This window comes from Elephas maximus, chromosome 14 (assembly GCF_024166365.1).
Source record: "Elephas maximus indicus isolate mEleMax1 chromosome 14, mEleMax1 primary haplotype, whole genome shotgun sequence".
In the NCBI taxonomy this organism is placed as follows: domain Eukaryota; kingdom Metazoa; phylum Chordata; class Mammalia; order Proboscidea; family Elephantidae; genus Elephas; species Elephas maximus.
The window spans coordinates 35,085,271-35,112,808 of record NC_064832.1 but is presented as its reverse complement, the minus strand read 5'-3'; the positions used below and the strand labels follow the sequence as shown (position 1 = coordinate 35,112,808).

At 37.4% G+C, this 27,538-nt stretch overlaps 1 protein-coding gene across 1 annotated transcript in view; it reads left to right on the top strand.

The window, feature by feature from the left end:
* GTF2F2 (general transcription factor IIF subunit 2) overlaps window positions 1–27,538 on the top strand; it is a 185,965-nt gene that overhangs the window by 24,384 nt on the left and 134,043 nt on the right. The window contains exons 3-4 of the mRNA XM_049853422.1: window positions 2,769–2,787; window positions 3,878–4,022. Coding sequence (XP_049709379.1) covers window positions 2,769–2,787; window positions 3,878–4,022 — 164 coding nt within the window. The remainder of the gene's footprint in view (window positions 1–2,768; window positions 2,788–3,877; window positions 4,023–27,538) is intronic.

Here is a 27,538-nt window from a genome sequence, read left to right as displayed (position 1 = left end):
CTGATGTCAGGAAGTGTGTGTTACTTTTTCACTTTGGTGTTTTCTTGGGCTATTCCCTTAGCTTTGAATGCCTAATATTGTTGACCTCACTCCTTGCTCAGTTCATCTTTTCCCCAGCCTTCTAGTCTTCATTTCTATGACAATATGTTATACTGTGTCATAAAGTTATCTTGATTGGATGAAATGTGACTCTTACATTAAACTGGGTCTTCCTTGAGGACAAGGACTTAACACTCATACTGTGTATCTAGTAACAACCAAACCTGTTGCCATCAAGTTGATTCCAACTCATAGCAACCCTATAGGGCAGAGTAGAACTGCTCCATAGAGTTTCCAGGGAGCGCCTGGTGAATTCGAACTGCCGACCTTTTGGCTAGCAGTAGCATTTAACCACTACATCATCAGGGTTTCCAAGTAGACACTTAATGACTGAATGAGTGACTGAGCAACTCATTGAAGGCAGGCAGGAATGCAGCTGGGTATTGTAGAGATACAGTAGTTTTCTAACTGGTCTTCATATCTGTAGTAACCTTTAATCTGTTCCATACATAAATCCTTGTTGGTGTAAGCTTCCTGGAGCATATCTTTGTTTGTGTTAATTCTTTTGTTCAAATAATCCATGTGGATCTCCATTGCCTGTAAAATAAAGTCTATACTGTGACACTCAAGATCTTCCATGGTTTAGCTCCAGTTATCCATTATAGTTTATTTCCCACTGTTCATTATTTTGCATTCTTCCTTTCAGCTACTTCTGATACTTTTTTTGGTCAGACTCTTCTATGCCTTTGCTCAGCTGTTCACTTTTGTACTACTATTCCTCCATTTCAGCCTACTAAAATCCTAATACCCTTCAAGGCTCAACTCAGCTGCCACCTTCCTTGAGCCATTCCATAACTCTGAGAATGGAAGAAATAGTGCCCTTCTATCTGATCCTGGCACATTGTGGCTCTCTGTTTGAATGTTAATATTTATCTCATTTTACGGTTACGTATGTACCTTTCATCTCTCCTACTGCCACAGGACAGGGATCTTACATTCAGTACTTTGGATGTAATAGGTAAAATAAAATGTTTTAAATTTTAATAAAATTAGGCTCTAATATAGAATATACATTGATTCCATTCTTTAAAAAAAATTTTAAAAAACATATACATCCAAATATGTGGAAAGTAGTCTGAAAGGAGATGTACTGTACCAAGATGTCAGCAGTGAAATTACGGCTATTTTAAAACTTCTTTTGGCTTATTTGTATTACAAAATGTTTATATAATGAGCATTATTTTTTTATAATAGAGAAAAATTGATAATTTTTAAAAGTAATAAAATTTAATAATTTTTTATCTTTCAGATTTCGTTAGGTAAATGAAACATTATCTTTATTTAAACTAAGGAGTAAAATTTTCTGAAATACCATGTATGTCTGGCTTTACATACACACATGCTGTTGAATGCGAAAAATAAAGATAAGACTTGTGATGATATCATTTCATAAAATAATATTAGGGCAGTTTATAATAGTGTTTTTTTGGGGGGGTATAATAGTGTTAAGTGATACAGATTTACCTAAAAAGCTCACGTGGGATTAATGCAACTTTATTTTTCCAGTAAGATTATAAATAGGATAGAATACAGGTAGTCCCCGACTTAACAATGGCGTTCTGTTCTGACGTCTTAGTCAAATACCTCATTTTTTTCCCTTAGTTTTTGTTATTACAGCCTTTTATTATCAGTATCTTTATACATCCAATCTTTGACTTTGGGGGATGGAAACATTACATATAAACTTTCAGATATATTTTAATACATACATATATATACATATAAAAAACATAAAAATTTACTCACTGAAAAGTTAAACGACAATGGTATTTTGTCGGTGACACCACTTGTGGAAGGTTCTGGATCATCTAGATTATCCCTGGGAATGGGGGTGGTGTTTCTAGTCAGAAAAATAGTGAGAGTTGTCTGTATGGTCCTCTTCTTTTTTTCTTCACATATTTTGCGGTAACATCTCAGTGCTTCCCGAATCTGCTTATATGCGTTAGCAAAGTAATTAGCGTTGGGCTGAAGCCCCTGATTTAGTTTAGAAAAAACTCCAGCTAATCCTTTCACTGTAAAATTTCTTGACAGCTTCTTTCCTTCCTCTTCCTAATTATTTCTTTCTTCTTCAAAATTCATTAAGTCCTGACCTGTCAGTTCCCCTTCTTTGTGATCTATGAGCTATCCCACATTGACAGTAAAAAATACCAGGTCCTAAATTCAGCATCCTCACTGTATGGATGATTTTCCCACCCATCTCTTTCATTGTATTATCCTGATCAAATGCTTGGAGTGTGTTCACATAACTCACCAATTTTTTCCATATCTTCTGTAACTTCCTCCCAGGAAGATGCTATGTTCCAGCCTGCTATGCAGCAGTGTTTTGAACAATAAATCATAAATTGAGCATCTGCAAGTGAGCATCTGAGAATGATAACATCAGCAGATTACATGCTGCAACATTGAACGTAGTACATATTACTAACAATAAGTTGTACAAAAAAAAAAAAGGACTGTTGTAAGTGCGGTTTGTTCTAACTCAACTATGTTTTAAGTCAGGGATTACCTATAGTTGAGGGGTGCCAAGGGTTAATATTAATTTGTCTCTGTAAATATAGTATTACATGCAAATATAAGGTAGTGTTATTTCTTTAAGCTTACATTTGGGGCAGGGAGAACCATGAACTTTAATTTAATATTTTTTTTTAATTTCTTTTCCTCTCTTTTAGGAACCAAGGAAGGACTGAGGTAAGATTATTTATGCAAAACTTTTACTTAAAACATAAGATTGTTTTACTATGCATTACTAGTATTAAATAAAGGGTATTTGCATTCTGGAAACCTTCCCATCGAACGAATGATGCCCAGGAGCGCATAAAGGCGTAAACGCTGCCCTCGCTTGAGTGCATGGACTCTCAGGTTGTTCATCCACGCATTTTTCCCTTGACCCAAACGTTCCCTCTCAGTACTCTGAAACCTAGTGTTACCTCAGTGTAGCAGAAGCATTCGATTTGGATTTTTGAGGGGCTTACATTGTGGTCCATTAAGTCTAGGGCATAATTTGCAGTACCCGGTACAGACTAGATAGATGTTTAATAAATATTTCATAATCTTCCTACATGGTTAGATTACTAATTTTGTGTTTATTCACTGTTCTTTTGGGGAGGCCTGATACACTGTAAAAATTATTTTGAAAGAATACCTGCAGTGTCTTTCTGTTCTAAACTTTAAAGTTGAATTATCCTTAGGAGTATTTAGTTGTATTTGCTAAAATATTTAGAAATAAAATATCACCGTGTATACATACAGTGGTTATTAAAACCTAAAAAAGAAATATGTATTCTGTTTATGAGGGTGTTTAAACTTTTCAATGTAAATAGCTACCTCCCTCCCTTGAAGTGCAGTAGCTTTCTTAAAATTCTCAAAATATTCATCCACTCAGCAAATACTGTTTTCCTGCTGTGGACCAAGCACCTTGTTAGGTTGTAAGGATATAAAGGTAACAAGACATGATCCTTTTACTTCAGAGACCTTAGGGAAAAATAATTTTATTTGTGTTTGGCAAAGATTTTCCTCAGGCACAGACCAGAGACAACGTTGGAAAGCTGTCTTTATAATGATAGAATAGTCCCATTATCTTGGTAAATGGGAATAGATTCTCTTTTTATGACTAAGTGTTAAAGATTTTTTGATTAAGTTTAAAAAATATGTTTAATAAATGACTGGAAAAGACATTCAAATTTGTTAAAAAAGTGTTTGATTTATAACCAAAATTTCTGTGCAGATACTTTGAAGACAAAAGACTATTGTAATAAGCTCTGGTTAATTTGCCTGTTAGGTGTCATTTACTTTGAATGAGGATCTCGCAAATATTCATGATATTGGCGGAAAACCAGCTTCAGTCAGTGCTCCTAGAGAACATCCATTTGTCTTGCAAAGTGTTGGAGGACAGACATTAACAGTGTTTACTGAGAGCTCATCAGGTAAGTGGGAATGGAATTATTTGGTCTTGTATAGATTTACTGTCTCAACATGTTCACATGTTTCTTTTTCTAAGGTCATTATCAAGGCTCTTCACCTAACATTGTTTCCGTTACTCATATCGCGCTATCTTTCTGCTCTGTGGCTTTCTTGTGATTGATGAAATTGTGGCCGTTATTCATGAGAGGTTTAATTTCCACTTTGGTTGTGGAGAAATAGAGCAAAGCAGATGAGAGAGTACGGTGCATCCAGCTGTCTTCTGAGATGTTGAAGAGGCAGTGTTCTGAGTTTTGCCATGAGAAGCTCATACTTCTCTGTCTTGGTAAATTGATTTTCAACAGCTGTAAGTTGTGTTTTAAAAAGTACCGCTTAATATTAGGGAATATTTTAGTCCATATTTTTGCTCTTAGGGACTTTCTGTACTAAACTGGCCTTTTAATGCATAAAGATCAACTGCTTTCAACTGGTTTCGACTCCCAAGAAGCTCTTTGTATAGTTTTTAAGGTGTGTGTATTTGCCATATTTTTTAACAGTTCAGTAAATCAGGAGCAAGAGTTTGAGTTGGTGAATAAATAGAGTGAGCTTTTCTGCGGCTTATGTTTACAAGTGTATGTTTGTTTTCATTGTCTCTTGGTTTTTATCCTTCATTGAGTTTAGAGTATGAGTGTTAAAGCAACAGGCTACCTCATTAGTTTAACAGAGCTCATGTTCTCGTATCTAATTCAAGAAGGTTATTGGTTATGTAAAAGGAAAAAAAAACTGATTTTTTTTGTATCTCGTGAAACCTTTCAAAGAAAACTATGTGAAATTATGGAATACTAAGAATGTCGCTATGAGTCGGAATCAACTCGACGGCACTGGGTTTGGTTTTATTTTTTAAAAGAATGTCATTGTTTTTAAAAAAGAAATATCCTAGATAAAATTTTTGTGGTATCAAGGATTACCAGTAGCAACATAAACTGATTTTAAAAGAATTAGCCTTTTTTTTTTTTTTGCAAATAGAATCTAACAAAATGGTAAATTATAGGTTTTCTTACATGTTTTAAAATTGGTTTTACTGCATTATCTTGATGCTATAATAATTTGTAGTACAGTATTGTGGGAGATAGGGCATTTTTTTAAAAAATTATTTTTGTTGTGACTATATGCAGCAGAACATAACGCCAATTCAACAATTTCTTCATGTACAATTCAGTGACATTGATTACATTCTTTAAGTTGTACAGCCATTCTCGCCCTTCTTTTTTGAATTTTTCCTTCTCCATTAACACAGACTCACTGCCCCTAAGTTTCTTGTCTGCTCTTTCAAGTTGCTGTTGTCAGTTTGATTCAGTATGGATAGTTCTTAAAAGAGCAGAATGCTCAAGGAAGATATTCTTTACTAGTTAAGCTAAACTATTGTTTGGTTTTAAGAAGACTTCAGGGAATATTTTTGGTTTGAGGTTTAAAGATTATCTCAAGGCAGTAATTTTCAGGGTTCTTTCAGCTTCCATGGAAACCCTGGTGGCATAGTGGTTAAGTGCTATAGCTACTAACGAAAGGGTCGGCAGTTGGAATCTGCCAGGCGCTCCTTGGAAACTCTATGGGGCAGTTCTACTCTGTCCTATAGGGTCACTATGAGTCGGAATCGACTTGACGGCGCTGGGTTTGGTTTGGTTTTGGTTTTCAGCTTCCATGGCTCCAGAAAGTCTAGATTGCATGAAAATTTGAAATTCTGTTCTGCATTCCCCCTCTTCTGATCAGGATTTTTCTATAGAGAATATTAAAGTAACAATATCTTCAAAACATGCATTGTATGCAGGTAAAAAAAAAATTCATTCAGAAAATATTTATTGTATGTTACACTGTGCAAGGCATAGTCTAGACATACCCAAGGAATCTGAAATTTGTCTTTTAATTGATGGGATTTAATAAGACTCATAAGGAGCCCTGGTGGTGCAGTGGTTAAGTGCTTGGCTGCAAATCAGAAAGTTGGTAGTTCGAACCCACCAGCTGCTCCACAGAAGAAAGATGTGACAGTCTGCTTCCATAAAGATTTACACCCTTAAAAATCTTGTGGGGCAGTTCTACTCTGTCCTGTAGGGTCGCTATGAGTCGGGTTTGACTCAACAGCAGCAGGTTTTTTTAAAAAATAAGACCCATTTAACCTGTGAGGTTTTTTCTACTTCTGTGGCTGTCCCTGGAGTGGAAGAAGGCATGGCGCCAACATGACAAAGAGGAGGCAGAGACTTGATGAAAGTTTGAGGTATGGAAACTTGAGCTCCCTTTGCAGAAAAAGCCACTCTGTTTCAGAATTTTGATATTTTACTAATAAGTGACTACTTTTTCCAAAGCATGATTTATTGCTGGTACTTTTACAAAAAAAAAACAAAAATAAAAAACAGTACTTTAGTAAACTAGGATTTGTTATCCTCAGAATTAATCTTCCGCATTTAGTCTTTTAAATCCTTTAGCTGTTGTTGCACTCTTTGTGAACATTTTGTGGTCACAGTTCTGGTTAGATTGTACTTAAGATTCTAAGGATTATCTTGGCAAGGATATGGGAAAGGATTAAGATGGTCATCCTTGTTCTAGAGTTTGGACAGTATGTTCTTGCTTTGTAGAGCTGTGATAATACAAGCGCAGGTCTAAGTTGCTTGTAGGTGGTATACACTGTTAACAAATTGTTTGCTTCTTAATCACATTAATTATTTTGTTTCATGTTGTCATTTCTTGACTTTCCTGCCCCTTTCTGTGCCTCAGTTCCCTCATTTGTAAAATGGGGATACAATTATTTGTGTTTATATATAAACATGAATATATTTAAAACACTTAGAAAAATGCTTGGTGCCTAGTAAATGCTCAGTAAATGTTAGCTGTTACTATTATTAACATTTGAGCTTATTTTTAACCTCTTTAGGTTGCAAGTTTATTTTGAGACATGCTCATGCATTTTAGCTAAATCCAAGTATATCACCTCATAAAATTCAGTTGATGGCGGTTTTTTATGTGCAGTATTTTATGACTGCCTGAATGACTGTAAAAAAGCTCTGGGCTTGTTACATATTTCACTTTCTAAGGGGCCTTATGTCCACTGCTTTTTCTGGTCATTAAGGCATCAGTTCTACAACTGGGTTTCTTGGATCTCTAGGAAGTCTTAAGTAGACAGCAATGAGTCTGTGATTATCAACATATTTAAAATATTAGGTATATTTGAACATGCATGTTTTGCTATAAGACAGGGCCAGAGCTTTCACTGGAGCCTCAGAGGGGTCTGTGACCCAAGAAAGCTTCAGGGTGATGACTCTAGTGTAGTGCCTTGGTTGGTCATGAACTTGCCAAAGTGTAAGTGACTAAGCCTTTTTACAGTGAGTAAGCCATTTATCTTGCATTGAAATTTTGGGTTAGCCTTCCTTCCTTCTCTACATTTCCCTGTGAAACTCTGAATGACCTATTTCCCTATTAAATTTTTTTGCAAAGATCTCTGTTATCTATTACCTGACTGCTGTGGAAATGCCTCATTTGTTTGGCTTTTATTTTCCCCCTCTTGGGTCTTCAGCTTAGTATTTTTATCTACTATTTCCCAATAATTATGTAGATAACTTCTATTTCTTCTATGTCAGCACCTTACCTTTATTTAAACTTAGATTTTCTTCTTTATTACTGCCAATTCTAGACTGAAAGTTACTGTTTGTTCATCTGTTCAACAAGTATTTTTGGTGTTAGGCCCTATGCTAGAATAAAACTAGACTCCTGCCCATGGGGCAACTGGTATGTGGAAAAATAACTGCTGTAGTCATGCTGTAATGGAGTTGTGTACAAAGAGGGGAAAAAAAAAGTATGTACTTTGCCTGAAAGAACTGGGAAGGACTTCAAAAGTGGAGATCATATTTGAGCTGGTCCCTTGAAGAACAGGAATAAGCGTACCTGCATAGGAGAGACGAAAGTGAAGGTAAAATTTATTTTTCTAGCCTCCAAGTTTCCTGCTCTTAAAATTGTTTTCTCCTACCCTTCATACTCTGCCATAACTATCTAAAGTAGTCCTGGTTAGATCAAAGCAGAAAAGCTTCATAGTCTAGTGTAGAGATGAAAAAAATTTGAACTGGGGCAATGGGAAGGGAAAGGAGAGATCATGTTCCAGAGATATTAGCAGTAATTTTGACAGTTTTCGGTGATGAACTGGCTGCGGGGGAATTGGAAGACTGGGAAATCTAGCCTGGCTTCCAGGCTTTTTTAGCTTGAGCAGCTGGGTGGATGGTGAGATTGTTACTGAGTTAGGAAATATTGGAAGAAATGGGCAGGATTAGAGGTAACAGAAACACACTGAACTTTTGCCCTCAGTTTCATTATCTTTGACCCCTTTAGAGCAGTTCATTAATTCAACAAATTGCTATCTGTGCCTACTTTCTGCAGGCTCTTTTTTAGACTTGGGATACTTTAGTGAGCAAATTCTCTGCTTTCTTGGTGCTAACATTTTAATGAGAGGAGGCAACAACAAACAATAAACATATTAAACAAGTAAATTATATCAAGGGTTAGAAGATAAGTTCTGTGGGAAAAAAGCAGAGCAGGGAAAGTAGGATCAGGAGTACTAGGTTGAGGCCTCAAGTTGTCGTTCTTGGCATAGTAGACATTATGGTTGTCTGATTCAGAACGGCCAATACCAGTTAATGCCTAGGATATCTATGTTTATACATTCCATTTCGTTTTTGATGACTTCCAGTTTTCTTGGATTCATACTTTGTACATTCCATATTCCTATTATTAATGGATGTTTGTAGCTGTTTCTTCTCGTTTTGAGACGTGCCGCCTCAGCAAATGAAAGACCCAAAAGCTTGGCTCCATCCATGTCTACTTTGAGGAGGCAGCTTTTTCCCAGCAGTACTTTGACTGCCTTCCAACCTGAGGGGCTCATCTTTCCGCACTGTATCAGACAGTGTTCTGCTGCTATTCGTAAGGTTTTCACTGACCAGTTTTTTCAGAAGTAGACTGCTGGGCCCTGCTTCCCAATCTGTCTTAGTCTGGAAGCTGTGCTGAAGCCTGTCCACCAAGGGTGACCCTGGCTGGTATTTGAAATACCAGTGACAGAGCTTCCAGTATCACAGCAATATGCAAGCCACCATAGTATGACAAACTGACAGTTGACTCTTTTTGTCATTTTTATAGTAGAAACCGCTCATACTCATTTCTTGATACCACTTAATCCAAAACAGTCCTCTGAAAACTTCACCCCATCCTCTCCACCCTCTTCTCCAATCTGTTGCTTAATCTACTTAAAAGACCCCCTGTCTTCTAGAATAGATTCCTGGCACAGCTGCCTTTGCTTTCCTCTTGTTTTTTCCCTACAGGAATGCTCCTCCCATGCCTTTCCATTTGTTTGCCTTTTACAGCCATAATCATTCTTCCCTTTACTTCTCTAGCCTATGCTGAGTCTTCCTTCATCTGGACTCATCAGTAAAGCTTGCATTACTGTGTTACATTTTGTCCCTTAATTAAACCTTCAAATAGGGGACTATGTAGTCTCATGCTTATCTCAGTAGTACGTAGTATAGAATTGAGCACACAGGTGATATGCTTGTTAAAGCAAACACATGGTTGAATGGTTTTGATTATTTTATCCTAAGAAATATTAGTACTGTAAGGGTGTCACCTCATTGGCTGGACAGGATTTCTTTCCTGGAACTGTTACTAAGAGAAAAAGCTTGTTAGTGACTCAGAAGGATAGTCTTTCTCCCTTCAAAATGAACAGTGTTTTTCTTAAGAAACTTGAGGTTCAAAATTGAGTATTATATTCCTTTGCACTTTATTTCTTGATCATTATACTTTTGTTTTGGCACAGATAATTCTTTTACTTTCTCTTTGCTCATCAGAATTTTTCAGCACTGTGTGCTGTGACCTTTGGTGAAACAGTGTGCACATTATAATAAGACATATTCCCTGGATAACATAACAGTTGAGATAAATGGGAGTATGTGATAATTTATTTGGTGGTAGCCTGCCTTATTTACTTTCAAGCTTGAATGTAGTAGCACATATCAGCACCCATATGTCCTAGAATGTGTCAGTTTGTGTTTGAAGAAGAATGTGTTGCTGTGGAAATGATCTTTGAAGATACCGAATTACCAGTCATCTTGAAAACTGAACTGACAGTATAGAAATTATAATCTGCCTTGTATAGTACTATCCTGCAGCATACCAAACGAAGTGTAAACAAAATAAATGTTTTTGTTTTGAAGTTGAATTTTTTAGTGTTTATGGGAAGCACTAACTTGGTGCATTTCCCACATTTGTTGAAAGTGGTGTGTCAGGTATCCAGTGTTGGCAGGTTTGAATTTAGCTCTGTGTATACATATGCATGTGCTTAACATTCAAAATACAGCTGTACAGCTGTTTTCTTCGTTTAATTTTTTTTCTTATCACCGCTTTTAACATGAATTACACTCTGTTCCCTAAATTATCAGCATGTATATATTACCAGTTGCCATGCAGTGGGCCTAACCAAAACTTTATTTAGTCTTATATATCATAATTTTTTTTTTAATCATAATTATGAAGGAGCCCTGGTGGTGCAGTGGTTAAACACTTGGCTGCTAACTAGAAGGTCGGCGGTTTGAACCCACCAGCTGTTCAGCAAGAGAAAAGACCTGGCGATGTGCTCCTGTAGATTACAGCCTGTGGGGCAGTTCTACTCTGTCCTGTAGGGTCGGTATGAGTCAGAATCAACTCAACAGCACAGAACAACAACAACAATAATCAATTATTTTATATCAGTTTAGTACAGTGGTTCTCAAAGTTTTTGTTCTCAGAAGCCCTTTACACATGACATAAAGGGCATAAATAACATTCTTTATGGGAAAAACTTATTTACAAAAAAAAAAAAATGGAGAGAGTGACATTTTGTAAATCTCATTAGTGTCTAACTTAAAGATGAGGTAGATTCTCATATCCACTTCTACATTCAGTTTATAGCAGTATGATGGTTAAAGTACATGAAAATATCTGGCCTCTTATATAGTTAGGAAAAGAGGATAATTATGGATATTCTTTTGATACTACACCAAAACTCTGCAAGTGGAAGTTTCTTAAAGGTTAGTTGCGATATAGGATCTGAAACCTTGTAAGTTAACTATTCATACTGTTGCATTGAAATCCACTGGCCTGTCTTGTACTTTGAATGGCATGCGTGATTTTGTAACATCATTACATGGCATATGACAGTACATAGTCATTACATAATTGAGTAATATCATTAGTCATTTAGAAAATACTGGTTCACTGAGTTATGCAGATCTTTCAAACATTGACGCATTTCATTATACAGTATCAAAAATTTGCATTCATTACCATCACCAATGATTTAATCTGAAAAGTCTTGCCAAGTATTGGGGAACGGTGAAGCTTGTGGTGGGCACAAGTTTTCAAACCTCTGATTTGCACTTGAAAGGTTCGATTTTGCCAGTGGCAATAAAATACCATCAGTTGTTTTCTTGAAAGGATGGGCTTATCTCATTCATTTTTGAGAAAATATCCATCAAATAAGTACCTGAATCCAAGTAACCAGTTTCTGTCAGTTGTACTTTCAAGTAGGAATGGAATTCCATGAAAAAGTAGCTAGTTTAGCTCACAACTCAGTCAGAAAAGCGCTTTTCTTTGAGATGATCCTCCACTGGTTGGTACTCAGCAGAAGTGCTTTATGCATATTTCCTATTTGGTATCACAGAATATTAAAAAAACATGTACTCCAGAATTGAAATTCAAAAAGACATTTTTTTTCCTTCTGTTTTATCAAGGACATTCTTTAAGTGAAACTGACTTTTTTTTTTTTTAACTGCAAGTGTGTGGTGGTGAAGAGTGTACCACTGCCTCGATTGGTGGTGAGGCACCAGCAGTCTTAACCCACCTTTGCTTTTGTATTACCAGTGCAGTCATCAACACGGTGAAAAAAGATGACGAAGTATTTTTATGAAAATAGTTTTGCCCTTACGGACACCCAAACGATCTTGAGGACTCCCAGAGATCTACAGAGTTTAGTGTTTTGTGTATTTCCTGAACTGCCACTCTGAAAAAAACTGCTGATTTTGTACATTGTAATGAGAAAAGATTGCAGGTTTCATTTTTGAGATACCTTGTGATGTGCTGAACCATTTTATTGGCTGTGATTTGAAAAAGACACCCCTTTCCCCCCAGTGCTTTTTAGGGCAGCAACATTCACAGCAATGAATTGAATGCCTATTGCTGCTGATATTAAAGATACACTGCCTACTTTTTTTTCCTGCATTTGAACCCCTGTTAAACCTTTTCCTTTAGGTATTTATTACACATATACATTAGTATATAACATGCATTCACGTATTCTGTCTTATTTAATTCCCCCTACAACCGCGAGGGAGGGACTTTTTAAATTTCTGTTGTACAGATGAGAGAACAGAAGCTCTGAGAGACGGCATGCCTAGAGTTTTGTTTCCTCATCTTTAGAAATGTATTTTTAAAGCAAATCTCTCCTTAAATAAAACCAAAACCAAACCCATTGCCGTCAAGTTGATTCCGACTCATAGTGACCCTATAGGACAGAGAAGAACTGTCCTCATAGAGTTTCCAAGGAGTGCCTGGTGGATTTGAACTGCCGACCTTTAGGTTAGCAGCATGTAGCACTTAACCACTACGCCACCAGGGTTTCCTCTCCCTTAAATAGATGAAAGGAATACTGCTAGCCCTATCAGAGTAGGTGCCAACTTACCAAGCTCTTATGAATTTTCAGGCAACCCCTGGTTGTCTTTCCTCTCCCTGTGCTTCACGTTGCAGCCACTCTCAATCCTGTCCACTTCAGCACCCACAGCCAGCCTTCTAACTCTGTCTGTGAGTTCCACGCAAAGGCCTCTGCAGAAGGACGAGGGAAGCTCTATTGTTTTGCTTGTTCCTTTGAGTCCTGGCTGGGCCGCTGACCAAAAAGTCAGCAGTTCAAATCTACCAGCTAGCTGCTCCTTGGAAACCCTATGGGACAGTTCTACTCTGTCCTATAGGGTAGCTATGAGTTGGAATCGACTCAATGGCAGCAGATTTTTTGAGTAATGGCCTTGTTCCTGAACATTCTGAATCATACCAGTTTGAGAAAGAACAAACTGAGACAAAAATGTATGAGTTTAGTGTTTTGTGTATTTCCTGAACTGCCACTAAGGTTTGTGTCTGACAGCAGAAGTTCACCTTTGAGTTTTGCTGCCAACTGCCTGAGCCATGGAAACCCTGGTAGTGTAGTGGTTAAGTGCTATGGTTGCTAACCAAAGGGTCGGCAGTTCGAATCCACCCGGCCCTCCTTAGAAACTATATGGGGCAGTTCTACTCTGTCCTATAGGGTCACTATGAATCGGAATTGACTCGACAGCACTGCATTTGATTTTGGTTTGGCCTGAGCCATGTTTCTTCTCTGAAAAATTAAACGCAATACACAGGAAATTTTCTGTTATTCTGTGGCTGGAGAGTAAAAGAAATTTTTTATACTCTTTTTATATTTTTCAGGTATGCATACATAAATATTTAATAATCTGGGGGTGGGAGTGAGAAGGAGAAAAAAGACTGCCATGTAAGGAATCAAAAATTCATTAAAACTTATGATTTGTTCTCCAGCTTTTTTATAGTAAAATATTTCAAGTCTACTGAAAAGTATAGAGAATAGCATAACCTGTACTTAACAGCCGTATTTCACAAATACTGATATTTGCTGTACAGGTAGCCCTTACCACAGGGTTGGGTTCCAGTGACTTCATTGTAAGTCGGTTCTGATGTAAGTCGAATACCTCTTTTTTTTTTTTTTTTTAAAGTTTTCATTAATATTACCTTTTGTTACCAGTGTCTTTATAAATCTGGTCTTTATTTGTCTCTGGGAGTTGGAAACATTACATATGAACATCTGGGAGTGCACATCTGGTAATGATAACACCAGCAAATTACATGCTGCAACTTTGTATGTGACCTGTTGCAGTCAGTCAGCTCCAACTCAGAGCAACCGTATAGGCTAGAATAGAAGTGCCCCATGGGGTTTCGAACTGCCAGCCTTTTGGTTAGCAGCCTGAGCTCTTAACCACTGCACCACCAGGGCTCCACTTTGTATGTAGTACCAAAAAAAAAAAAGACAGTGAGTGGTAAGTGCAGTTCGTCCAACTCGAACCCATCGTAAGTTAGGGACTACCTGTATTTGTTTAAGATCTTTCTTTTATACGTGAATAAAACATTACATAATTGACACCCATTTTTTTTCCATTCTTTTCTTGATCCCATCCCACCTCCTTTTCCCATATCTTGAAGTTAGTGCGTATTCTTGTTGTGACTCATTGTGACTAGTCTTCAGTTGTCTGCAAAAAATCTGTACATTTTAGCCCCAGAAAATCAACAGAGTTCTTTGGAGATGGTTTATACAGTGTCATCCAAATTTCTAGCAATTATGAGAGTGAAATGCTTAGATTGAAAAGAGATATTTGTAAGATAGGTCTATTTTGACAAACCTTTTTTGTTGTGTTTCTTATGTTTAAGTATATGAATTTTTTTTTTAATTCCTAGAATTTTAACAATTTATGTGATCAGAAGTAATCATTGAGACACTTTAAAAATTCACCCATGTTTTCTAGGGAAAAATACCAAATGATTAGTAAAGAGCATAAGAAGAGGTTTGAATTCTGTTTGAGCCTTGCCAGGCATTCATTTTGTATTTTGGTAATGTCTTTTTTTTCTCTATCTGGATTGTGATTTCTATTACATAAATAGCTATTATTTTTAACATGTTTTCTGTATATCCTTTTTGTGATTATTATTAAGAACGTCAGCAAGCATCAAATTTTAACCTTTACTGTATATTTGTCTGTTACCAACATTCTTTGATGCTCAGCTTTTATCAAACCTGTCCATTTCCTGTTTGGTAAAGCCGTTAGGAAGAACGTAGCAAAGTTTCTGTAATACCTTGGGGGAAATTTAGGTGACAGGCTGTACAAACTTGTTCGTCTTTTCCTTTTGATTTTCTATAGCTTCCAAGTTTAACGTTGGTTATTTGTTTTGATCCGTGTATACTTAAGACCCTTGGGAAGAACTAGGCTTCTTTACAAACCACAACACAGCATTGTAATCAGTTTTAAAATGTAAATTACTTAATTGAGTTTTTAAAACTAAGTCATTGAAAATTTTTAAGTAAAAATATTTTCAAGTTTTAAAAATTCATTTTCTTTGGCTTTTTCAAATAACTTTATTATTATTATTTTTAAAACCTAAGTCAAGGCTTTTATTGCACACAGGCATGGCCTCTTCTTTGGATTTTTTGAGCGTACGTGTAATTTTATATCAAAGTTTAAAATGGGGAAAATGCCACGTAGCTGATTTTTCTTTCTCTGCCACATACCCTTACGTTACAGAAACAGAAGACATGTGATTTGGTTGCCTTTATACTGTCATCATTTGAAAATGTACTCTGTATGGTAATAGTACTAATATAGCAATTCCCTTCAATAAAAAGAAGTTAAGATTTAAAAAATTGGTTTATTACCTTAAAAAGTAGTACATACTCTTTATTAAAAAAGAGAAATGCGTATCATACAGAAGCCTTTCAGGTGACAAAGGAGAAGCCTCCTTTCCCACAGCCTCACTGGTTCCACTTTCATGGGTAACCACTGCAGACAAAAAGGCTGTGCAGCAAAGAATTACATCACAGAATAGGAAGGCTTACCAAAAGGAAATCAGAGCCTACGCTTGAATTATTATATTCTTGAGTACTTTGGCTTTGAGGAAGCAGACTGCCACATCTTTGTCCTGCCGAGCTGCTGATGGATTTGAACCACTTACCTTTGGGTTAGCAGCTGAGTGCTTAAACACTGTGCCACTGAGTGCACTTATTTTGTGAGCTGTGGTTAGCATTTTACATGAGTTACTTCTCACAATAAGCCTATACCACTCTTCTTTTATTGATGAGGGAAATGAGGCTTACATAGGAGATTATTTGTCCAGCATCATGTAGCTTGTAAGCCTGTGCCCTTAATCATCAGACTGGTGGTTTTCAAAATGTGGCTTTGAAATCATGGGATACAGAATCAATTTTGTAGGTAATAGCACTGAGAAAGAGAGAGAGAAATAAAATGGGGAAAATTTATCTTTTTATTTTGGAACATTTCGGACATACACTGAAGTAGAATAATGTTATGAACCCTGTGTACCCTTACCTAGGTTCAGAAATATGATAGATTTTTAAACATGGTGTCAGTAATTAAGAGCAAATTATTTTTGTAAAAAGATAGAATTCTGCTTTACTCATACTCCATCATTGCCCTGGTGATTACTATCTTCTGAGTCTGTGAGGTTATATATTTCTTAGATTTTATCAAAGTGTTACATGGCTTCTTCACTTATGATGAATCTCAACTCCTTCATAAATTACTTACTGGATCTGACCTGCAGAAACAGTAGTGGTCTGTCTGATCATGATCTGCCAATTATGGGATTATTTTTAATCTGCTGGTTTCTAGATGTGAATTTACATTCATATATTATCTAGTACAGTGGTTCTCCACTGGGGCTGACTTTACTGCTAAGAGAGATTTGACAAAACCTGGAGACATTTTTGCTTATCACAACTGGTGGGCAGAGATGAGAGATGCTATTAAGCATCCTACAGTGCACAGGGCAGCCTCCCCAATGAAGTATTATTTGACTCAAAATTTCAATAGGTGCCGAGAGTGAAAAATCCTGAGCTAGTGTAAGACAAGCTATTATTTATTTATTTATGAGCGTTTTATTGTGGTTTAGGTGAAAGTTTATAGAGCAAATATAGAGCAAATTAGTTTCCCTATTAGCATTGCAAGGAGTGGGAATTCCAGACCACTTAATTGTGCTCATGAGGAACCTGCGCATAGATCAAGAAGCAGTTGTTAGGACAGAGCAAGAGGATACTACGTGCTTTAAAGTCAGGAAACGTGTGCATCAAGGTTATATCCTTTCACCATACCTATTCAATCTGTATGCTGAGCAGATAATCCAAGAAGCTGGACTATATGAAGAAGAATGGGGCATTAGGATTGGAGGAAGACTCATTAACAGCCTGTGTTATGCAGATAACACAACCTTTCTTGCTGAAAGCAAAGAGGACTTAAAGCATTTACTGATGAAGATCAGAGACCACAGCCTTCAATCTGGATTATACCTCCACATAAAGAAAACAGAAATCCTCACAACTGGACCAGTAAGCCACATCATGATAAACAGAGAAAAGATTGAAGTTGTCAAGGATTTCATTTTACTTGGATCCACAGCCAACACTGATGGAAGCAGCCGTCAAGAAATCAAAGGACACGTTGCATTGGGCCGATCTGCTGCAAAGGACCTTTTAGAAGTGTTGAAAAACAAAGATGTCACCATGAAGACTGAGGTGCACCTCATCCAAGCAATAGACTTTTCAATCTCATCATATGCATGCAAAACCTGGACGGTGAATAAGGAAGACCGAAGAAGAATCGACGCCTTTGAATTGTGGTGTTGGCGAAGAATATTGAATATACCATGAACTGTCAAGAGAACAAACAAATCTGCCTTGGTAGAAGTACAACCAGAATGCTCCTTAGAAGCAAGGATGGTGAGACTGTATCTTACGTACTTTAGACATGTTGTCAGGAGGGATCAGTCCCTGGAGAAGGACATCATGCTTGGTAAAGTACAGGGTCAGCAGAAAAGAAGACGACCCTCAGTAGTGGGCTAAAACAGAACAACGATTGTGAGCGTGGTGCAGGACCCGGGCAGTGTTTCATTCTGTGGTACATAGGTTCACTATGAGTTGAAACCCACTCAGCGGCACCTAACTACAACAACAATCAACAATTTACACATAGCTTGTTTTGTGACATTGGTTGCAAACCTCTGAATGTGCCAGCACTCTCCTCCCTTCCTCCTTGGGTTCCCTGTGTTCATTTGCCCAGCTTTCCTGATCCTACCTTCCTTCTGAACTTTGCTTTTGGGCAAATGCTGTCCTTTAGGTCTTGCATAGTTGATTGCTCTGAGGTATACATTCCGCACTGGTGTTATTGTTCATTTTACATGCCTGTCTGATGTGTGGCTATAATGTGATCTCTAGGAGTGATTTCATTTCCAAGTTTGAAGGGTGTCTAAGGGCCATAGGCTCAGGGGTCCCACCAGTCTCTATCAGACCAGTAAGTCTGATCTTATTAATGAGGTGAATTTTCTTCTACATTTCTGTCCCACTCTGTTCCCGATGTACTGTTGTGGTTCCGGTCAGAGCAGTCAGTAGTGGTAGCCGGACACCATCTAGTTCTTCTGGTCTTAGGCTAGTGAAGGCCACAGTTCATGTGGTTCATTGGTCCTTTGGACTAATTGTTTCCTTGAGCCCTTGGTTTTCCTCACTCTTCTTTACTCCGGATAGGAAGAGACCAGTTGTATCTTAGATGGCCACTTGCAAGCTTTTAAGACCCCAGTCACTACTCAGTGAGGTAGGATATAGAACATTGTATACATTGACCCAACCCCTGGTGTCACAGTGCTTAAGAGTTATGGCTGCTAACCAAAAGGTTGGCTGTTCAAATCCATCACACGCTCCTTGGAAACCCTCTGGGGCAGTTCTACTCTGACCTATAGGGTCACTATGAGTCAGAATTGACTCAATGGCAGTGGGTTTGGTTTTTTTTTTTTTTTTTAAGATATTCTATGGGGTTGCTATGAGCTGGAATTGAATCAGTGGCAATGGGTATGATACGGGTAGGTGTCCCCTAAGACCATGGGCCCTAGTCCTCAGGCCTGGTATCTCTGTCCCAGGAGGTGTGTGGTTATGGCTAAGAAGCTTTCATGACTGTGTCCCCTGTCAAGCAATTATTTTAATGGACAAACTATTTTTTATAACTATTGATGATACTAAGGTTATAAAATAGATGGCTTTTTTGAAGGAGCCAATGGGAGTGACATGAACCCGTTCATCTTCCTATTAGTAATAGTTGTTGTCGTTCTCTTACTCCCCGCCCCCGCCACTTCCCTTTTGTCATACCAAAAGAATTTTGTGTTTTTAGGAGGTTACTCTTGAGGTTTTATCTTTATATTGACTTTTAAAATCTACTCTTAAGTACTTTATTTTTTTCAGTAGTGATTATTTCTCAGATTACACTTTTCAGACAGTTGGGGTGTTTACCAGTGTAACAAAAGCACGTTTTTCTTATTCTGCAAAAGCCGTAATTGAAGATGATTCTTAGAGCAGTTTAAGTGTGGTGTTTTAAACGTGACCTTTTACTGCTCTTGAAAAAATACTTAGATTTTTTCTGTACTCCTGTCTCACCCACTTTAATTCAAGCTTACTTTAAGTGCTTTAATTTTAAGCATAAAGTAATTAAAGCATAAATTAATTTTTTTCATGTAATGAAGAATAAAAATGCAATGTAAAATTGAAATATGGCTGACTTCTCATCTATATAATAGTATAGAAGAACTATTTATAGGGTTTTTCATGAGAAGTAAAAGTTTACCAGGGATGAAATAAACTATTTGCTTTCTCATCGCCCATGTTTTTGAGAACTTTTTTTTTTTTTAACTTTTCATTGTAGAAAAAATTTAAGCATATGGTAGCAAAATGGTGTAGTGAACTGCCACGGACCTATCATCCAACTTCATATCATCAGTGCGTGGTCAACCTTGTTTCAGCTCTACCCGTCCACTGCCTTCCATACCCCACAGGATTATTTTAAAGAAAATTTCTTAAAAAAAAAAAAAAAAAAAGACACATAACCGCAATATTATTATGATACCTAAAAATTAACAATAATTCCAAAATTTTGTCAATCTAGTCAGTTGGAACTATTTAATGCTCAAATTCAGTGTTTTCTGATTTTTTTCCTCTTCCCCTTCAGAATATGTTCTGTCTTCTTGTTTATGGTCCAACTTTATCTGAAGTCACTGGTTTGCAGTTGCACAGCTTACGGCACCTTTCTGCTCAGTAAAGCACTGCTGGAGTAAATACCGCTCTTCAAGTCGTTAGTATTACTACAAAGACATGAAGCAGTCTTTCTGCGTAACTGTTTGCGGAATTTGGGTGATAAGAAAGTGACAGAAGAGAAAATAATTTCTACAGCAGTACTGAGGCACCGATGTCAAACATAGGACATCGTTGGGGAGAAAGTACTTACACTGGTGTTCATTGAATGTCAGATGGCTTATTTACAGATTGCATCAAGCAAAAGTTAATATACTTTTAGAAAGAAGAAAGAAATCTTGCTAATCCGATATGATCAAGCTGTAAGAAATAGAGGACTTTTAAATTGAAAAGTTACAGGAAGATAGAAGCTAGAGGTATAAAAATTTATATGATGAATGGAATAAAAAAAGCTATTTAATTTAATGTAGTTAATATCTCAAGATAAACAGTATATCAACATAAGTGATAAGGACATTATATACAGTTGATATGCAAACCCAAATTTAGAATTTCTTACTTAAAAAATTAAATTTAGCAAGAAGAAGAGAGAAATCAATTTTATCTAAGTTGAGTTTGTTTAAAATAAATGTATTAAAAGGTCAATTTATATATCTCTAAAGTAAAATGACTTAACATTTTTTAAGCTTTGAAATTAAACCTCGTTCTTCTCTCTTCCCATCAATGGTTAGAAATAGACAGCTGTGGCCTAGCCAGAGGTGAAACACTGGTAGTGAGCCAGCATGCTCTGAAAGATGGCTGTGTTTGGAAAGAAATTCAGCTGAAGTGTTTTTTTTCTTTTTTGAGAACTGTGTACGCGTGTCTTAGTCCACAGTTTCTTGCTTGCACTGACCATGTCATTAGCTATTCCAAAAGAATGGAAAAAACTCAACCCTACAGATATATACTGTTTTCCCTCCTTCCATTTTCCCCCCTTCTTCCCTCTAAAAGAACCTTTTTTCGAGAATATTATATGGCTTGGAAGTTGTGGCCATCTCTTCTAGCTTTCTGTATTCATAGGGAAAAGAAGTACACCACCCGGTGTTGTTTCCATCATTAGTTTTTTTTTTATATATAACTACACAGAACGTAACAACTGAGCATTTGGCAGATCCTTTTCCTTCTTGAGAGGAACACCTTTTGGTGATTTAGAGCAGTTCTCAACCTTTTTTTCTGCGGCTTCTAGATAAAGGCTGTTGTCTCTTATATTTACAGTGCGGACAGACGCCCATGGATTAGGGGCTGCAGCATAGATGCAGAGTCTGTCCATAGTTCTCAGCCCTTGTCTTTTCTGTGTACCGTGGCCAATTTTTAAGTCTCAGCACGTATTCCTTTCTAAGAACTCTTTCTGCTGCTAGCACTTTGCCTGCCTGGAGAATTGTCTAGAAATGTTAGCATCCTAACAGTCACTCTGGGAGCAGCCCCCAACCAATAACTGACAGGAGTTCATGAGTAAATATGTAGCTCCCCACTCATTCTACCCTGTCTCCAGAGATCCCCAGCAGGCTTCAGCACCAAGTTTTCCACCGTGGTACCCACTGGATAACACACTCTCTGTTGGCTGCTTCTTTGTGTCTTCCCCAATCCTCTACCAGTGTTTCCTGGGAGCACCTCACAAATAAACTACCTGAACTTTAAACATTGTCTCAGAGTTGGCTCCTGGAGGAATCCAAACCAAGATAGAGATGGTAAATTGTATCTCTAACGTCCTGTCCTTTACCTCAGAAAAGTGAAAATGATATCTTTATAGGTATGAGACAAAGAATTGATTTGGCCTTTAACTTTGGCTTCTGAAAGACGGCCCCTGGAATTTCCTAAGTAATCAAGATGTCTTTGTTATCTAAAACTGCTAGGAAACACTTTGTGCACATAAATGGAGGCTGTGCAGACCCCATCTGGTCAGTCAATCTCAGGAAGGGATGGGCGGGCATCATTCAGTCAGTCATGCACATGCAGTGATTTAATCAGTCATGACTGTGCAGTGAGGCCCCAATCTTAACTATGCAATGAAGCCAATAAAAGGCTTTGAACATGGATGTTCTTGAGGCTTCCTGGAGTGGTGAGAACATCTGATCTTGGGAGGTGGCACAATACCTGGAGACAAAGGAAGTCTCGAGATAGGACCCCTCCCAGACCTCCCTCTATAATAAATTGGTAGCTGTCAGTATATATATATATATATAAATCCAGTGCCGTCGAGTCAGTATAAATTTATCCATGAATTCTTTCAGTCATTCAGAGAATTCATGAACCCACAAGGGCAGTGAAAGCCAATAGGTAGTGACATCTATCTACCTGGCGGTCTGAAAGAATGTGCCCTCTTAACTTGTGTGTTCTGACCTAGCTCAGAGTGGCTAGGATCAGAGAAGGGACTGGCTGATCTGAAGTGTAGGAAGTTGTATGGACCCCTGTGCTTGAGGCTGGTACCCCTCACCCTGGCCCCTGGTGATGAAAGAGTGCAGCTTGGAGCATCTGGCAAGAGGATGGCGAAGTGGGAAGGTGAGGACTGGATCCATTTCCAGGTTGGAATTGGATTCATGCTGAACCTTATTATGAAGTTAGCAATGAAGGCGGGATTTGCTCACTGTGCCCCTTGTTTAGTTTTAGTAGGGATACCCTTGACCCTCCCTCCCCCCAATCTTTTTTGGTTTGTTTTGTGTTTTATTCTCCCTACCTTTTTTAAAAACCGTGGACCAAATTTGGTATTACATCCGTATTAAATTACTTAACACTACACCTCGCAGCTGACCATACATACTTATTTTTTATGCAAAGCACATGTGTGTTCTTTGATGCTCAGCCTTCTCTCTTTGGGTGTCTGTGCATCTTCATGATTGCAAGCTCCAGTTTTGATTCCTAGAAAAAAAAATTTTTTTTTTTTATGATACTGTATATAAAGCATATGCTAATAGACCCAATTTTCATGAAGAGCTGTAGGTTTAATAATCATGATTTAATTTTTTTGAACCAACTAAGCGGTCTAGTTCGGTAGTAGTTAAGAGCTCAGCTGTTAGCCAAAAGGCTGGCAGTTCCAGTGCACCAGCCGTTCCTTGTAAACCCTGTGGAGCAGTTCTACTTTGTCCTTTAGAGTTGCTGAGTTAGAATCAGCTGATAGCAATGGATTTGATTTTTTTGTTTTGGTTAAGAGGTCTGGTTGGTTTTTTAAAAAATGTGTTTTCTCCTGCTACTTTTTTTTTTTTTTTTTTTAATTTAATTGAACTACAGCCTACAATTTAGGAAAAACCCACAAATCATAAATTTACAGCTTTGATGAATTTTCACAAACTGAACACATCCATTAATTACAACCCAGATTAAAAAATACAACATTGTCAGTGTTTGATTTTAAATTCATGGATTTAGTATTGAATTTTCCAGACTAATCTCTTGCATGTCCTCAGTAACTTTGTTTCCTTCCTAATATAGGTTATTTTTTTTTTTTAACTTTCAATCATAAATCTTATATGGACCCAACAAATATTTAGAAACATTGCAATACAGAAATACTAAGCTTGTTAAGGATTGTCATGTTCAACCAACCAACCAGAGTTATGGTTTTAGCATTTATTTTTAGTTTTTAAATTTATTTTCTTTCTTTCTTTTTTTAATAGGAAGGGACCGTGGTTATCTTTGTGAGACACATAGTCTGGCAAATTTATCGTTGCAGAGCCTCCAATTAAGTTTTCTTTCTCCCGTTTAACATCTTTTAATATTTTTTTTTCTGACAGGGCTTAGAAGCAAATCAAGTCTTTTGTGGAAAGCGAATGTCAGTTGAATCAGTGGTGCGCTTAATATATTTGAATTACCTTTCATGACTTTTATAGTGTTAAGATGAAATTGTTTCCAGTAAATGACATTTTTCTTCGGCTAATGAGGTCCTGTGTATACGGAGTTTTCCCTTGCCACTGTTCTCTTGAGTGAATTATATTTAACGGAAAGGTTCTGTGGCTTTGAAGTAGTTATTTCAGAAAGCTGAAGAGTACAGAGAATTTGCATACAAAAAAGGCTAGGAGCTGAAGTTAGAGGATCAGAGTTGGTATCTGGGAGAACCATCTTGAATTCAGAACATAGTTTGTGAATGAATTAGAAAAGTCGAAATCAGGGACAGGAATGAAAACGGATGCGTTAAGCACAGTGGGACTGAGGGGAGATTGTCACGAAAGACCAGTGAGGTCATTAAAAGCACAGTCGGTCTTGAGTGGGTGGCACAGGTAGTTGAGGAAGATGACAGGATGGTAACAAGCAGTTGAGTGGGATAGCAGCAGCAATAGGCAGTGATTCAAGGAGAGAAGGCAGAGTTTGCAGTGACATAGCCATGAAAAAGTTGGTGTGCTATAAAGCTGTGTTTTGGTTTCCTATTTAAAATCCTCCTGAACCTCAGTCTTAGGACTTGCTTGGATCTTTGATATGTAAATTTTTTATCTGATGAAGTATACTTCTTTTGCGTCATTTCTTAATTTAGTTATTTAGGTTCATGACAAATTGGTAGTTAGTAGAGCCAGTGCTGTTGGTGGCCTTGATTCTTTGTAAAGTGTTTTCAGGATACAGTTCCTCACCAATTTCAAGGAGATAAACCAAAATACATCTTAACCTCGTGAAAGCTAGGATTGGAGAGCCATCAGGAACCCATGTTCTTCTCACACATAACATCAGGTGTTGGTCTTTGCCGCTTCTCTCAGACAAGAACTCCATTCATAAGTAGGTCTTCTCTGAAGCTCATTTTGAGAATATGCACATCATTTCACAGAAGAAGAAATATAAAAGGGCAGTGAGTAAATGAAAGACTATTCAGACTCACCAGTAATAATGGGAAGGAAAATAAGATACGTTTCATCTGTCAAACTGGCAAAGATTTTTACAAACCATGCTCTCTAGTATTGGAAAGAGTATGATGAAATATGCGTATTCACATAGTGAGTGGAAGCTTGCATTGGTTTACTCTTTCTAGAAGACTGTTTGGAATTTCGATTTGGAATTGTCTTAAAATGTGCAGACCTTTTGATCCAATATTTCTATTAAGATTTATTCTATCTAAAGAAGTGCTTATAAATACTTACACAGTTTATCCATGAAGAGGGTCCTTGAAGCTTGAGTTATCATGGTCAAAAATGGGAAATAAATATTTCTTTGTTAGGGAGTTAGTTAAATAAATTATGACACAATTATATGAAGTAATGCTATTCAGTTAAAAATGGGAGATAAACCATAATACAATGTCAATCTTAATTTGTTATATACATTTTGTGTGTTATAATCTTATATACACATAAAAGAATAGAAGAATAAATACCAAAGTATTGGTAATTATCTCTGATAAGCACCTAGCGAGTGGGTAGGAAACCTAGGCTTTTATTTATTTCTACAACGGAGGGTACTTAGCACTTTCTAAATTTTCAATAAATGTTGTTAACAAACTGATCAGGGCAGTTTCTTAAGCTTCAGTGTTTACTGAGCACTGTGCTGAGTTTTTTATAGGCCTCTCAGTAGACGTGCTCCTGTACCATAGTCCTCATTAATCGTTCACAGCTTATCCCCTTCTCTTTGAAATAAATATAAGGTTACCAAGAATGATGAGATAAATATGTTTATATGCAGTATAGGGAAATTTTGATTTCCCCAAGTGATAATGAGTTGTTTTCTGACCACATATTTTATTTCCTATTCCTGCCAGACAGAGACAAGGATTTGAGATTGGATTATGGCAGTATCTCTCTACTTTTAATTCATATATGTGTTCCCTGCATCTGAAATTCTCTGAGAAGTTTAAAATTGTATTTTCATTTTAAAGATAACCTTAGAAGTTTATGTTGCATGTTCTGGATCATTTTGATTTCACTGTATACATTTGCACAAATGATCGGGCTGTTGCTAAGTAGCGTCACTTTAATATGAGCCAGTGAGGAAATAACAGAGGCAAACTTAATACATAAACAGTGTATCATTCTAGTGATAACCAGATAACGTCACCTTAATTTATGTCCGTGATTTATATCAACAAAGATTGTCACTTCACAAAAGTTCAAATAAAGCAGAGTGGTGAGAAGTTAGAGTGTTTATGCAGTATATGGCATGTAAAACAAACAGAAAACCCGTTGCCATCAAGTCAATTCCGACTCATAGTGACCCGATAGGACAGAGTAGAACTGCACCATAGAGTTTTCAGGGAGCAGCTGGTGGATTCAAACTGCCAGGCTCCTAACCACTACGCTGCCAGGGCTCCATGTGGCATATAGACGTGCCGAAATTCAGAACACGTACTGTTGTATCAGCAGCATGTTTGATGTAAGAAGTAATTTATTGTTATTATTCATTATATTTAATTTTAAATTGGAATTTTATTGATTTTCCAGTTTCGTTAGTATTTTAGTATGTAAATTTGCCAGGTTTCTTAGTTGTATCAATGTTCTTTATTATTTTAGCAAATCATTATTATTACTGTGTTCCAGGGACTATTCTGGGAGGTGGGATTATAGCAGTGAACAGAAGAAGTCCCTCTCCTCATGATTACATTCTGGTGGAGGAAGATAGACATTAAATAAATTTATGTAAATCTAAAAACCAGGTTCTGATAAGGGCTGTCAGGAAAAACACAGGAGAGTAAAGGGGATGGAGACTGATAGAGCGGGTGCTGCCTTAAAAAGAGTGATTGAGAAGGCCTCCCTGACAGGCAGTGTGTGAGCACAGACCTGAGAGAAGAGAGTTCCAGGCAGAGAGAGCAGTGTAAGGCTCTGAGGTGGGAGTTTCCTTAGTGAATTCAAGGGCTGATAAGCAGGCCAGAGGGGCTGCAGTGAAGCGAGCAAGGAGAGAGTGGTAAAGGATGAAGCCAGAGCATGATGGTGAGGAGTTGTAGCGAGCTCTAAGGATTCTGGGTACTCTTCCCACAGGAGGAAAGACATTAGAGGGTTTTGACCTGAGGAGTGACTTTACTTTGGCTTTAAAGGCTCACTCTGGCTGGACGAGGGAGCATAGACCATAGTGGGGCAAAGGTGGAAGCAGGGAGATCAGTTAGGAGTCTACGTAGTAATAGTCCAGGTGAGAAATCGCAAATGTAGAGGATTTGTTTCTATTTATATTTAGACACATTTATGTTCCCTTAATGTCCATGCTTGATCAGTGAGAATTTTTTTTTTCTTTTAAGAGGTTCCAATATTATTATTCGAGCAAGTCATGATATTATGACATTTGATGGGGAGACTGAGAGTGACTCTGTAGAACATGATTATGACTATCTTGTAGTTTATGCAGAGTCCCTGGGTCGTGCAAAGGGTTAACATGCTGCAAAATTAAAGGTTAGATGTTCGAGTTCAGCCAGAGGCTCTTTGGAAGAAAGCTGGGCAACCTGCTTCTGAAAAATCAGCCATTGGCACACGTGGGGTCTCCATGAGTTGGAATTGACTCAAGGGCAACTGGTATTTTATAGTTTATGTGTCATTGGAGAGTAGCATATGGATGGCTACTTCAGCCATTAGGAGCTTATTGGCTAAATTTATAGAATTAGAGGGAATGCAGTTTAAATCATAATTTTCTCTCCTTATTAGCAGAGGAGGAGACTTGCCTTTTGACCAAGACCATTTCTGAATAAAGGCGTTGATGTGTGTGTGTGTTCGT